This window comes from Hyperoodon ampullatus (genome assembly GCF_949752795.1).
Source record: "Hyperoodon ampullatus genome assembly, chromosome: 11".
Lineage (NCBI taxonomy): Eukaryota > Metazoa > Chordata > Mammalia > Artiodactyla > Ziphiidae > Hyperoodon > Hyperoodon ampullatus.
The window spans coordinates 54,326,819-54,341,165 of NC_136924.1; the positions used below are offsets into that span (position 1 = coordinate 54,326,819).

The window sequence follows — 14,347 nt, forward strand, 5'->3', positions numbered from 1 at the left end:
TTCTGGAGGAAGTCCAAAGATCCCAGGCTGCAAAGCTTAGACTCAGTGCAGTGGGAGAGCCTGACTGAGGTGGCTGTAGCCAGTCTAACAGAGCCATCCCCCGAGCTCATAGCACCTTGATCCTGCTGTGTCTTAACTGGCCATTCTCTTGAATTCTAGAGTGGATCATGACCCATGAAGATAACCATGCAGCCAAAACCCTGGGGGTTGGCAAAGCCATCGCCGTGTTAACCTCCGGTGGCGATGCCCAAGGTAAGGAGGAGGCCCCAGCTTGGGGGGAGACAAAAGCCGTGGCTTGGAGGCTGCCTTGCATGTCCTCACTTCCGTAGCCTGTAGAACAGAACTATCCTCCTTAAGATCCTCCTGCTGTAGATTCACACTGGAATCTTGGGCTTCCCTAAAACTCTGTTAGGTCTAAGTCCACAAGTGCTTTTGGATTTCATTTGCTCCACTTTTATTTACTTAAGTCTCCATAAATCTTCTTTCCAAGTTTCTCTGAAGATTTGGGACGATTTGGTCCTTTGGTACCTAGAAAACTGGTGTTTTCTCAAGCAACATTGGAAAGAAATAGACTAAAGAGATAAAATTGTTGAGGGGGCAATAGGTGGATTCACTTCAAGTACGTTGGAAAGGATGGGGAAAGGAGATTTGGCATTGGTATTTGGTGGGCCCTAGTGAATCTTCAGGTACCAGTTCTGATGTCTGCAGAGCTCCTGCACTGACCAGGGTCAGGTGCCTCACTCTTACAGCACAGTTCCTTCTACTAGGCACACTTCTGCGTCATTCTGTCATTCTCTGGCCTTTCCTCCCCTTCCATTCCTTTAACCCTTGAACAGACGGGAACAGCAGCAGTTAATCAGTACATATCCAAGGGGGTGAGGCAGAAAGCAAAGCCAGAGAGAACCCGTCTCTGGGTTGAGTCCAAGAAACCTAGGAGTCAGAAATATCAGGTATATGGAAAGATGAAGTGGCAGATAGGGGATGTGGTGTTTTTTCCTCAATTATTTATTTATTTATTTATTTATTTTTACTGTTTTCCCTCTTCAATGTACGTTCTTGTATATCGTAATTTGTGATATGTTGAAGAGAGGCAGAATTTCTTTGAAAGGGATACTAGGACATGGAGACTGTGATGAGGAAAAGAGAGAAAGAAGGGGATCTCAGCTAGCCTCCCCTTCCCTCTGCACCACTCTCCCTAGGCTTTCCTAGACTTTGTGTCAAGCACCCACTTTGTATAGTGCCCTGTCCTGTGTGTTGTGGAGAAGTTGATTTCCTTTGGGAACTTTAATGAGGAAAGACATCATACATTACTAGAATTCTTACGTAAGGCACATAAATAAAAATAATCAAGTGTGTCTTAACCAAGTAGAATCCACTTACGTAATGAAATGATAGGCGTTGGTTGGATTAACCAGGGAAAACTTCATGAAAAAGATAGATTTCAAGAAACTGAACTCTTCATTTAAGTAAAGTGCTTAGAATAGTGCACGATGCAATAAATGCATTACTAATTAAATAAAAGGTGAATTGTTGAGCATCTGCTGTGTGCCAAACAGGATGGTAGGCAGTAAGGCTACATCAGTGGAAAAGTCACACATCGTCTCTGCTCTTATGATCCTTCTTATTAGTATATTAGTTAAGCTAGAGTTTAAGTATATTTTAAACTAATGTTTATAATTGTGATATGTATTATGAACAGGAGAACGCTATAATGAGGAAACAGAGGAAGGAGGGCACAGAGGCCTGAGTTTAGGAATAGTAACCAGATTAGGAATGCAGAGCCCTCCTTGAGGCTGTAGAGACTGCTGACCTGGTTTCTGTTGCTTCTCTCTCCTCTCCTGGAAAGGATCCCATACCAGTAATGGGTTCTTCAACAGGAACTCTGAGTGTTGATCCTAAAACCTTGGTAGGATGACCTGTGGAATTGGATTGTCAGAGTAGGGGAAGTGAGAGCCTGCTAAAAAATCCAGATGAAGCACACAGAGTTACGCATTTATGAAAAAGTAGAGCTTCCTGGAGAGGGAAAGAGGTTAAAAAAAAAAAAAAAGGTCTAAGATTTAACATGGGTCCAAGAGCAGCAGAGCCCTCCCAAATTCTGATCCTGAGCAGAGAGACCCTCTTATTCTAGAGATGCCCATCACCCACTTTAAGGGAAGGGTCATTTTCTGTGGAGGCAGGGGCTATTGATAAGCTTATTTCTGGAGGGCCCAACTGGACCAATGCCTATGGGATTCTGTGACAGGCACAGTGCACCCAGGGAAACACCCCACTGTGAATCCCCATAACATCACAGGTGCATGTCAGTAGGGACTGAGAGTGGTAGAGGATGGAATTCTAGGGAGGAAGGAAGCAAAACAGAAAACTCAAAGTAGAGCTGAGAGGTCCCAACTGAAAGAGCAGCTCAAATGCAGACGTGACCTTCCTGGAGATAGGTTTGAGGGGCCCTAGTTCTCACAGGGAAAGGGCACAGAAAGGTTTTTCCCTAGAGGCTGTGGGCCACATGGGAAAGTGAGTTTGGGCTCTGTAAGATCAAGAGGGGCCTCAGCTCTGTCATTCCCTGAATTTAGCAAGGCTAGTAACCTCTTAAAGTAGAAGAGTGGCCAGGAATCAGACATCCTGAACTCAGAAACTGGGCTGATTAGATACCAAATCCTAACTCCCTTTCCAGCCCAGAAGTGGTCCCAGTCCTCTTAAAACCATGCTACATTTGGCCTTATGAAATCGGCATATTCTGCTGGAGAGGACCTCAGTCATCTACTCTATCCCTCTGTCTTCAGACAGGCAGTCCATTCCAAATGCATGTTTATCCTAGTTTTAAAGGTTTATAGGAACAGGATTCTATTCCCTCTCTGGATTGCTGTTGTAGGATTTACAATTTTAAATTGCATATCCACCAGAAAGTATAATTCACATCTAACAAACATTTGCTCCTCATGTCCTTTATTTTTTATTTAATGTTCAGTTAGGGTAGAAAGAAACTTTTCAGCAAAAAGGTAGTGACCAAGTCATACATTGTTTCTTCTTCTGTCTCATGTCGTAGAGACCCATCACCCATAGTTCTCCCTAAAGCCTCTTCCCAACAGACTGTAATTGGAGACTCCAAAGTATGTGCGTCTGATGCTCTCCAGAGCCCCTCCTGGCTGTACCCAGAGTACCCACTGGATGGTGCCTGTAATCTTATCCTTCATCTTGCTTCTAATAAGTCAGACAGCTGCTCATAGAGGGTTATTTAGGGCAACATGGAGCAGCCAAAGACTGGCCTGGGACCAGAAGAGGCCAGTGATGTTAAGTAGGAGAGCCCAAAGAATTGCTGGGGGGCTTCCCTGGTGGCGCAGTGGTTGAGAGTCCACCTGCCGATGCAGGGGACACGGGTTCATGCTCCTGTCCGGGAAGATCCCACATGCCGCGGAGCGGCTGGGCCCCTGAGCCATGGCCGCTGAGCCTGTGCGTCCAGAGCCTGTGCTCCGCAATGGGAGAGGCCACAGCAGTGAGAGACCCGCGTACCGCAAAAAAAAAAAAAAAAAAAGAATTGCTGGGACTTTCTAGTGTAAGCTATCTATACAGCCCAGTCTGTGATTTCTAGGGAACTAGGGGTTTGAGACACAGGCACAGCGGCACAAAAGGGGTCCTAAAACTCCATTTCTAGGGAAACACTCAGATATCCAATTCAGAGGCAGAAAGGATGACCTCTGGAGGTTGATAGGTTGAAGTGAGAAGGCAGAGGGAGGAGGAGAAAAGAGAATCTTCTTATGGGATTTTTCTTCTGCCCGATGGGTTTGGATATTTCCTGTCCACCATCTGTTGTTTGCTTTACACTTAAAACCTTTTAAGTGATTTGTTTTCCTTGAATGTTTTCTCCCTTACTCTTGCTCACCTCCGGAGCAGGAAACAGCATTCCAGCCTATATGTTTCAGAAGGTTTTTTCCTTACTTTTTAAGATTACAGATTTATACTCCGGGACTCCAGGTATCCAAAAGAGAATTCCATAGGCCTTGTGAAAGTCTGGAAAATAAATAAACAAACAATAGTTTCATATCTGTTCTGATCTTTTTAAGTTGAGTTTATTCATCTTTCCTAAAGCACTGATGGCTTTGTGTTGACTCTAACCTTTTCATACACACAGGCTTTTCCTAAAGCTTCTGAGAAGCCCCCTTCCTTTACAGATTTTTGTTTTGATTCGTTTACATCCTTCAATTAGACTTCTAGACTTCATGGGGCTTTGCCCTAGTGATGTCATAAGTTTTCTTTTTTTTTTTTAACATCTTTATTGGAGTATAATTGCTTTACAATGGTGTGTTAGTTTCTGCTTTATAACAAAGTGAATCAGCTGTACATATACATATATCCCCATGTCTTCTCCCTCTTGCGTCTCCCTCCCACCCTCCCTATCCCACACCACTAGGTGGTCCCAAGGACCAAGCTGATCTCCCTGTGCTATGTGGCTGCTTCCCACTAGCTATCGATTTTACGTTTGGTAGTGTATATATGTCCATGCCACTCTCTCACTTCATCCCAGCTTACCCTTCCCCCTCCCCGTGTCCTCAAGTCCACTCTCTACGTCTGCATCTTTCCTGTCCTGCTCCTAGGTTCTTCAGAACCTTCTTTTTTTCTTTTTTAAGATTCCATATATATGTGTTAGCATACGGTATCTGTTTTTCTCTTTCTGACTTATTTCACTTTGTATGAGGTAAGTAAGTTTTGACATCAGTGCTCACCAATGACCTCTTGTTGGCAAGCCCAACCTTCTAGTCCTCACCTTAGATCAATTATCAGAAGCATTTGGCAATGTTCCCACTTCTTGAAACTGTCTCCTTTGGCTTCCAAGACAGTGCTAAGTCCTGGTTCTCCTCTTGCCTTTCTTGCTAGTTAGTTTTCATCATGTTAGTTTTCGTTTTAGTTTAGTGTTAGTTAGTGTTAGTGTTAGTTTTCATCATGGAACTCCTCTTTCTCTGCCCATTCCTTCAATGTTGGTTCTCCTCAGCGTTCCATTCCTTGCCCTTTTCCCTTCTAATTTTACGTATTTTCTTGAGACAGTCTCTTCCAAGTCCACATCGATGTTCCACAAGAACTTCAAACTCAACAGATCCAAATATAAATATATCACCCCCACCCCTACCTTCCTGAACCAAAGCCTGCCTCTGCTCAGTTAACTGCACCACCGTTTTCCCCGTGGCCTAAGCCAGTCACGGGACATCTTCTCCTTCCTCTCCAACACCTTGAAATCTAATCACGTGGCCGATTAGATGGAAGTCCTGTTGCTTCTGTTTCCTAGGCGTCTCTTGTCCAGTATCTCTGTTTTGTCCTAAATGCCACTCTCCCAGTCTAGGCCCTCATCGTTTTTGTCTAGGCTACCATCTAACCCTAGTGTCACCTCTTTCAGTCTGTCTTTCACGTTGCTGCCAGAGTGATCTTTCTGATACGTAAATCTCATCATGTCCCACCACTCTCAAAGTTCTTCAAAGATTCTCTGTTGCTTGCAACTTTTTTTTTAAGGTTACAGACCCCTTTAAGAATTAAGTGAGGGACTTCCCTGGTGGTCCAGTGGTTAAGACTCCACGCTTCTACTGCAGGGGCTGCAGGTTTGCTCCCAGGTCCGGCGGGGAATTAGGATCCCGCATGCTGTGCGGTGCGGCCAGAAAAAAAAAAGAATCAAATGAAAGTTGTGGACCTTCTCCCAAAAGAAATGCCCATGCCCACAAAGCTTTTCATATAGTTTCATGGGGTTCATGGATTCCCTGAAACTATGACCCATGGATCCCCAGTCAAGCCCTGGCCTTCAGAATAAAAGCCAGACTTCCTCACTGGGCACACAGGTGCCTGCCCATCTGTGTAGCTTCATCTCGCCATCATTTTACATTTTATTCTTTATAATACTGAATTTCCTAAGGTTATTTCTTGACCCTCACCTTTATTTGTGCTATTCCTCCTGTCTATAACACTCTTCCCAAATTCATCCACCTAGCAAAAAGATTTGAAAGGAAATTATCCTTTAGGCCTCAAGACAAATGCTGTCTTTTCTGTATCACCTTCCCTGGCTTCCTCCTGGCAGCGTAGATGTTCCTTTTCCTTGTCCCCCCTGCACTTTGTACAAATCCCCTCCATATGGATCCAATTTGGAATAACACTATAATTCTTCCCAAGTCTTGAGGACCATTCCTGAGTCCTTTATCTTTGTATCCCCAGACTCTCTATCATTCCATGATGCATACCCAGTGCCTACATAGTGTCAGGAACATGAGAGGTATTTAATAAATATTTGTTCAGTAAGTGAATGAACCTTCAATTTAATTTGGAGCTTGTCGCCATGTAATATCAACCTTTGTCAGCCTGCAAACAAACAAACCCAAAAAACAGACTTTCTGGTCTTTTTGATTCTATGTCATTCCAGATAGCTTTGGATAATGCAATAGTTTGTTATGGATTTTAGTCTGCTGCTGTAGATTTTTCCAGTTACTGACTTCTCTAGTGCTCACTGGTATATGATATTTCCCCAGGCAGGGTTAAGGACGATATGAATAGATTTTAGATTGAAACAAAAATGTGTAATGTATACAGGGGTATCTGAGGGAGGGTGATTAAAGTGGTTTACAAGAAGCTGATCCATCACAGCATCACCTCCTCACATTACAAGGTAAGACAGGGTTACCAGGATCAAGACCCAGGAATGTCTCACCAGTGAGGCTGTGCTGAGCACAGTAAGCAGTGGCGTTTTTTCTACTGTGGAGGTCTTCACAACCATGTGCTGTGTGTTGAGACAGGTCAGCTCCTTCCCATACTCTTGGGGGAGAGTTCTTGTCATTGAGTAGCTACTAGGAGAAGGATAGTACTCACATGGGAAAAGGAGGAAAGGCTCTCCTCTCTGTTTCAGCCCTAATTGTTTCTCCCAGTGGAAACAGAATAATTGGCAGCGTGATTTGTAAGTTCCTCATACACATGTTACACACAGGGTCACAGGAGAAGATCAGTGCGGGAGAAGGAGAGCATAGAGTCTCCACGAATTCTGTCTGCACACTTGGTCACAACCTCTTCTGGTAGTTTGGGAGCCAGAGAACCTCAGTGTGTGGTGCACACTGGAACATACACCAACTCAATGACACTAAAAAGCTGTGTGTGTGTGTGGAGACTGGGAGAATCCGCCAGCCAGTAATTGTTGTGCTCAAGAACAGCTTGTGAATGGTCAGGTCACTAAGCCCCAGCGAGCCATGTCTTTGTCCTGAAAAACCTATACAAGCTGGATACCTAGATTCAATGCAGAAGGCAAGGAAAAGCCTCGTACAGCCATTGGGATTAGCATGGAGGTCAGCAGTGTTGGTTTAGACATTTAGGATTTGGATTAAAAGCTGAGCTCACCCTAGCTCTGTGACCTCGACCTCTTTGAACTTCAGTTTCCAAATCTGTAAAATGGAGGCAACTCCAGAGCTGTGGATAGGATTAAATGAGTTTGCGATTGACAAGCATCTAGCAGCATCTAACCCCACAATAAGCATTCAAGATTATTATTCCCCAGATTGCCCTGGCAAGGAAAGGTCTTAGGAAAATGGGGTTTTGGGGGGAGGGGAGAGGAATGGAGGTAACTTGTGCTATATTAACATTGAATGAAGTAATTCAGTGTTAGTGGGGAGGCCAGAAGAATTGGATGAGAGGTGTCTAGATTCAGAGAAAAGCCTTAGAAAAGGACTGTCTCAGATCTTAGAGTCCAGGGCCGCTTTTCTTAGGATAACCTCTCTCTGACTCTTTCCTCCTTGCAGGTATGAATGCTGCTGTCAGGGCTGTGGTTCGAGTTGGCATCTATACTGGTGCCCGTGTCTTCTTTGTCCATGAGGTTGGTTCTCTGCTCTGCTCCCCATTATTCCTTCTCTGGTTTCTCCTCCCCCTCCCCACCCTCTTTCCTTACCTCCCAGTTACGTTGCTGTGTCTGGTTAGTCTTGGTTCCCTGTCTTCACGAGTCACCCCTCCCCACTCGGGGCTCCAGTAATGACAGTGGGTCCCAGGGATCTGCAGGCTGGGTCCTCGTGTTGCCTGTTCGATTTAAATTAAGAAGTAGCTCTGTCCTCCCTTTACTTCCCCCAAGAGAAGAGAAGGTGAAATGAGTTAGTATTTCACAGCAAATTCAATACATCCAGAGACAGAGCCCTAGGAGGGACAGAGCCCTAGAGTCCCACTGTGTTTCTGCAGTTTGCCTTACTTTCTGAGGTTCTAAGTCCTCTTTGGTTCCCTCCTCTCCTTTTCCTCTCATCCTTTATCCACTCTTCTTTCCATAAGGTCTGTCTGCCTTTCTCCTCTCAAACGTTATAGTCTCTTATCTTTTCAAGTCACATTTATCTCCCTTGCTCCTTCCAACATACCCTTCTTTTCTTCCTCCATTGTTGGTTATCAAAACCATCTGTCATCTAGTTCCCCTGGGAGGAAATGGGATGAACCAAAAATAAGAGGAATCAAGATCAAATATTAGGAAGGGCATTCTGATGTTTAGAGAATGAGAGAAACTAGAAGAGGGTATTGAAAAAGCTGACGTCTCCTTCCTTGGACTGTGTTATTCTCAGGAGCACCTAGGCGTCATTAATGGGAGGTGGGATGGGTGACTTGATTCTCAGAGAACCTCTTCCCAGGGACTCTGTCTTAATCCTGGGAGTTTGGGGGAAGCCTAGCAGAGGCTGAATGGGTGTAATGTACCCCACAGGGTTATCAAGGCCTGGTGGATGGTGGAGATAACATCAGGGAAGCCACCTGGGAGAGTGTTTCGATGATGCTTCAGCTGGTATGTTCCAGAGGACTCCTGTCCCGTATTTGTCCTGTCCTTGTCTCACCCTCACTTGGACTGGGGCTCATGGTTTCCTGAATTCCCTGCCATGTGGTTTGATGAGAAGGGATTCTGTGACCAGAGAGGGGCTATGTTTGTCCTTTACTTTTTACATTTGAAAACATCACCCTGGTTTCCTGGGGCGGGATGGAGGATTGAGGGTGTGATCACAGGACACTTTGCTCTTTATAGAAAGGTCAGAGGCAAGACTTGAGGAACTGGCACGTAACAGGTCCTGCTCTGGGGTCACAGGGGAGGTCAGGCCCTGAAAATAACCTCACCAGAGGACTGGAGCCAGAGCCAGAGTAGAGCTGAAGTTTGCCAGTCCTCATGTGATGACGGTGAGGTGACCTGATACCAGACCTTTTAAGGAAGGAAGGAACCGAGAGAGCGTTTTAGAGTTTAAAGAAGAATCTAAGATGATTTAGATTGTATCCACAGCCCTTTTTGCTACGTTCTCTACGTCATTCTATACTCATCTTCTGATTTACTGAAAAATCTGCACATTACATTTGTATCCTCATTCTTTACCTCAATCCCCTAAAAAAAATCCATGGGAAGAAATTTAATGAGCAGCACTTTGTGAAGGCTTTATACAGGCCGTGGTGCCCCATAAAGTGGTCTGAGAATGAGCCAGAATTCTCCATCACAATACCCCCGAAGTCATGGATGCCAGGAGTTCATATGATTTATGAAAACCCTAAGTGTACTTTCCTCTCTTGGGGTATCTACAAGCTCCTGGGGATTTAGGGCTTTCCATATTCAGAGCTGTTTTTCCTGTGAATGGCTGGGTCTTGTGGCTCCTCCCACTAGCACACAGATCCCCAGGCGCAAAGGGAAAAGGATTAGCGGTGCCTTGTCCCTGTTGAAGTCACTGCTGCTGCTTCTTTCATCTAAGATGAGAAAGATGGAGATAATTTCAGAAGCCTACAGGTATGTGTGTATTCCTAGTTCTCTTTAGGACAGTCACAGTGACAAAGCCTTCAGTGGAATGGGCCCATCTTAGCAGTCTTCTAAGAAGTGTAGCAGAACATGGGAATGACCCTGTGATACTTCAGCCAGCACCATCTCACCTTCCTTTAGAAGGGGCCAGAAACAAAACAAAACAAAACAAAAACCAACTCAGTGAACTACAAGGAGGTTAAAAACAGGGAAAGCTATGGGTAGGCCCATGCAAACCAAGCTGAAAATTAAGATAAAGTGAACAATCTTGAATGCAGCCAAAGGAGATAGGCAAATGAAATAGAAACGTGTCTAAGGCAATCAAGACTCGCATGTCTTCTATTAATGGCTAAGCTTGTACAATTATGTACCCTCAGACAACAGAGTTAAACATCAGTATTCGTGACTCCGGAATTAGAAATTCATGTGAACTTCATTAATCCTTTTCATGAAGAATAAAACTTTAAAACCAGACACACACAAAAGAAGGGGCCAGTGACTCTTCAGGATGTCAGGGAACTTCCTAGGGAGCCACGTGATGATGCCAGCCCATCACGGTGTTGGGATAGGGCAGTCTTAGCATGTTGAGCCCAAATTTGGCCGTGTCACCTGGGGAGCTGACTCCCACCTCTTCCCCAAAGGGAGGCACGGTGATTGGAAGCGCCCGGTGCAAGGACTTTCGGGAACGAGAGGGCCGGCTCCGAGCTGCCCACAACCTGGTGAAGCGCGGGATCACCAACCTGTGCGTCATTGGGGGTGACGGCAGCCTCACCGGGGCCGACACCTTCCGCTCTGAGTGGAGTGACTTGTTGAGCGACCTCCAGAAATCAGGTGAGACCTTGCTCTCGTGAGTGTGGTTTCTGCGTATGGGCGCACACACCCGCCTTTCCCTCCCATGGAGGAAAATTGTTGCCCAGACACAGAGGGCCGTCTTTGCCCTCTTTTATCTGCCATTGTCAACAACTGCCATTGGCTGCAGCCCCTTCCCTCTCCAGTCACCTGCTCCCTAGCATGCCAGGGACCTCACCCAGTGCCTCCTGCTTTGCTTCCCCTTGTCAGGTAAGATCACAGTGGAGGAGGCTGCCAAGTCCAGGTACCTGAACATTGTGGGTCTGGTTGGTTCAATTGACAACGACTTTTGCGGCACTGACATGACCATCGGCACTGACTCTGCCCTGCACCGGATCACAGAGATTGTAGATGCCATCACCACTACCGCTCAGAGGTGAGGGCCCAGTGGGAGGAGGCGTGGGAGGATGGCGCTGGGACAGACCAACCAGCTGGGGACTAGAGAAGATGAAAGTGCTTGAGCTATGGTGACTACAGTGACCAGTTTTCTGGGACTAGAACATTGTTTTTAACTAAAATTATCCCTAGAGCACTGAATTGCACTGCTCTATAAATGCCATAAGACTTGCCTCTGGCCACTATCTACCACTGTCCAAATGTGTTGCTCTCAGGTCTTTACTACCTGTGGGGTCTCCTAAATGATTAAAAATGATTTGTCTAAATGATTTGTCTGCAGACTGAGACAAATCCAGGGAGCCCCAAACCTTTCCAACCGTGTCACAGAGATAGTAGCGGCCATTACGCCACTGCTCAGAAGGGCAGGGACTCGGGGAGCAGTGCAGGAGAATGGGAGGGCTGGGGCGGGTGACAGTCTCCTGCAGGTTGATCCTGGAGGATTTGAGGTTAGTGGAGTCCTCCCTCCGCTGTTTTTCCCTTCGCTCCTTCCCGTCCCAGGCCCCCTCCTTCCCAGGCACAGAGCCTCAGTACTGACACCTTTTTCTGTGGTGTTTTCTCAGGCCTGGGACACCCTGTGGCTAAAGTGTTTACCCTGGGTCTTCCAGGTGTCTCAGGAGACCTGCTAGAAAGCCCACAGCATAAATGCATCTCGCCGAGAGTTTCCTTGGCCTCAGTGTGGGTGGGGACTTGGTCCTGGCCATAGGGCCACTTGGACTGTGCAAGCCCTATGTCTGTCTCTTACAGCCACCAGAGGACGTTTGTGTTAGAAGTGATGGGCCGGCACTGTGGGTAAGATCCCCCATCTTGACTTGTCTATGCCGTGGACCAGGCAATAGCCCTTTCCTCTTCCCCGGGGAGTCCAGGGAGGCCTCCTAGTGGTGGCAGATTGGAGGTGTACACACTCCTCTTGGGGTGGCTGCCTTTCCCCGGCTCCACCCAACCTCCCTTACATCCCACACATGCACCTGTGAAAGAGCAGACAGCGCTCTGAGATGGGGAGCCGCTGTGGCAGGTGAGTGTGGATAGAAGGGGCTCTTCAGGGACAGAATCTCGCTGATTAGCGGAACCAGTGGGGCTCTTCCCCTCGCCCCAAGAATGAAACGGCGGCTCCTCAGACCTTTCAGCGGCTGTGGGACTAGGGCCTTGTCAGGAATGGGAGAGGCTGTTGGTGGAGCGTAGCTCCTGGCGCAATGCTTCTGGCTCTTGTCTCAGATACCTGGCCCTTGTCACCTCTCTGTCCTGTGGGGCCGACTGGGTGTTTATTCCTGAGTGTCCGCCAGATGATGACTGGGAGGAGCACCTGTGTCGCCGGCTCAGCGAGGTACTGGCGCCTTATTTCGCCCTTTGAAAACCCTCGCCCTGCTCTGCTGATCTCTTTCCTGTCCAGCAGTTTCTTAACACTGACCATTTTTTCCTTTGTTCTTGACCAGACAAGGAACCGTGGTTCTCGTCTCAACATCATCATTGTGGCTGAGGGTGCGATTGACAGGAACGGGAAACCAATCAGCTCAGAAGACATCAAAAATGTTAGTATGAATGGAGCCAAAGAGGCCTTGACGCCTTACCCACCCTGGCCCCACTGCCTGGTGGTTTCTGAGCCTCCCCTGAGTCCTGCATATGTCTCCTCAGGTTTCCTGCCCCCTGGTTTCCTCCCACCTAGGAATCATTACAAGATAAGAGGCTAAGTCATCCTTGGTTTATCTAGGTCCCTGCTTGTTTAGGGACCTTGACTTTAAGTCTAGGTCCTTGACTCTGTATCTCTCTCTGTCCCTCTCTTGATCCCTTCAGCTGGTGGTCAAGCGTCTGGGGTATGATACCCGGGTCACCGTCTTGGGGCATGTGCAGCGGGGTGGGACACCGTCGGCCTTTGACAGAATCCTGGTAAGTCGTGGGGCTCTGGGGCCCTCACACCATAGAACCCTCAACCTGCTGTCCTTTCCCAGCAGGACAGTGCTTGACCAGCACAGGGGCTTCAACCGTTGCTCATGCCACCCTGCCACCAGACTCTGGACTGCAGTGGCCCTTGACCCATTCCCATGTGCTCAAGAGTTCTCTTTTGTTGCAGAAAATGATGGGAAACGATATGCTCCCCTAAGGTCTGATATCTTAGAGCTTTGAGCATGAGTGAAAGTATTAAGATCTAACCTCAGATACTCAGTTTGTACCCTCTTATCCTACTTTCATCAGGAAGGGAATATTATTCAGCCCCGGTTATCCCCTTGATTACTATAGTGGATATGTTTCTCTGGAACCAGGTAGAGTCCTTGGGGTTCTGGTGGCAAAAGGATGAACAGTCATCAAGCTTTAGACAAAATCTGGGTCGGGAGGTAAAGCCCAGTGAGTTCTTGGCCACAGTCCTTAAATGCGGAACCCAACTCGTGATTTGGAAAGGGCCTTGAATGCCCAGGTTCTCTAGGCCAAGACTAGATGGGGAGGCTTGAACCAGACTGTCTCTGCTCCCTGCAGGGCAGCAGGATGGGTGTGGAAGCAGTGATGGCACTTTTGGAGGGGACCCCGGACACCCCAGCCTGTGTGGTGAGCCTCTCTGGTAACCAGGCTGTGCGCCTGCCCCTCATGGAGTGTGTCCAGGTGGTGAGTACTGACCCCACCCTGCCTTCCTGCCAGCCCCAAACCCATCTCTGAGCTAGAGCTAATGGGGAAAGAGAGCAGCTGCCGAGGCTACCAGGGCGGGGGCAGGTGGAGAGGTGGCGCAGCGCAGGAAGAGGTGCGTGGGGAAGGCACACGATGGGCTTTGTGACAGCGCTGTCACCTCTCTAACTAAGCCTCAGTTTTCCCATCCACCAGATGTTGCTAAAGAAGATGCAAAACTCTGCATCCTACCTAGTAATGAGACCCATGCAATCTCTCTCCAAACTTATTAAAAGCAGGGGAATACTATTAAGGTCTGGCTGGGTAGCTTATCCCTCTCTCTGATCTCTCCCTTGAACATGTTTCTCTGAATCAATACGAGGTTACTAAGAAACACTCACCTCGAGGGTGAGTATATGGACTGGAGAGAAGACATGTAAATGGTCTGGAAGATGCTGAGTGCTCAGGAAGTGGTGGCTCTAGTTACGGAGGAATCGCTCCTCTGATACCACAGGGCAGATGCTGCGGCTGGGAGCTCAGGTGTCCGGGTGATTCTCAGGGCTGGCTCTCCATCTCCTGGCTGCTTCTCTCTGAGACTTGGGAGTCCTAATGACCTACAGCCCAGACAAGCTCCAGCCTTGCCTGGAACCGTATCTCTAAAAGCCCCAGGCTGAAGCTGTGGCTCGCAGAGCAGAAAGCAGTAGTTGGGAAGCACATGGCAGGGATCAGCCTTTCCTCCTAACTGGTTATCTGCAGGATCGTCTTCATTTA

At 47.4% G+C, this 14,347-nt stretch overlaps 1 protein-coding gene across 3 annotated transcripts in view; it reads left to right on the top strand.

Annotated features, from left to right (window-relative positions):
• Positions 1 to 14,347, top strand: part of PFKM (phosphofructokinase, muscle) — a gene marked incomplete at both ends in the record, with an annotated part of 40,768 nt that overhangs the window by 18,610 nt on the left and 7,811 nt on the right. The window contains 10 exons of one of the 3 annotated variants that reach the window (XM_079715048.1): positions 160 to 252; positions 7,749 to 7,822; positions 8,681 to 8,758; positions 10,384 to 10,573; positions 10,802 to 10,967; positions 11,732 to 11,776; positions 12,200 to 12,308; positions 12,418 to 12,513; positions 12,776 to 12,868; positions 13,454 to 13,579. In XM_079715048.1, coding sequence (XP_079571174.1) covers positions 160 to 252; positions 7,749 to 7,822; positions 8,681 to 8,758; positions 10,384 to 10,573; positions 10,802 to 10,967; positions 11,732 to 11,776; positions 12,200 to 12,308; positions 12,418 to 12,513; positions 12,776 to 12,868; positions 13,454 to 13,579 — 1,070 coding nt within the window. Of the gene's footprint in view, positions 1 to 159; positions 253 to 7,748; positions 7,823 to 8,680; positions 8,759 to 10,383; positions 10,574 to 10,801; positions 10,968 to 11,731; positions 11,777 to 12,199; positions 12,309 to 12,417; positions 12,514 to 12,775; positions 12,869 to 13,453; positions 13,580 to 14,347 lie in introns of those variants that run through there. The other 2 variants (XM_079715050.1, XM_079715049.1) reach the window with 2 other exon arrangements.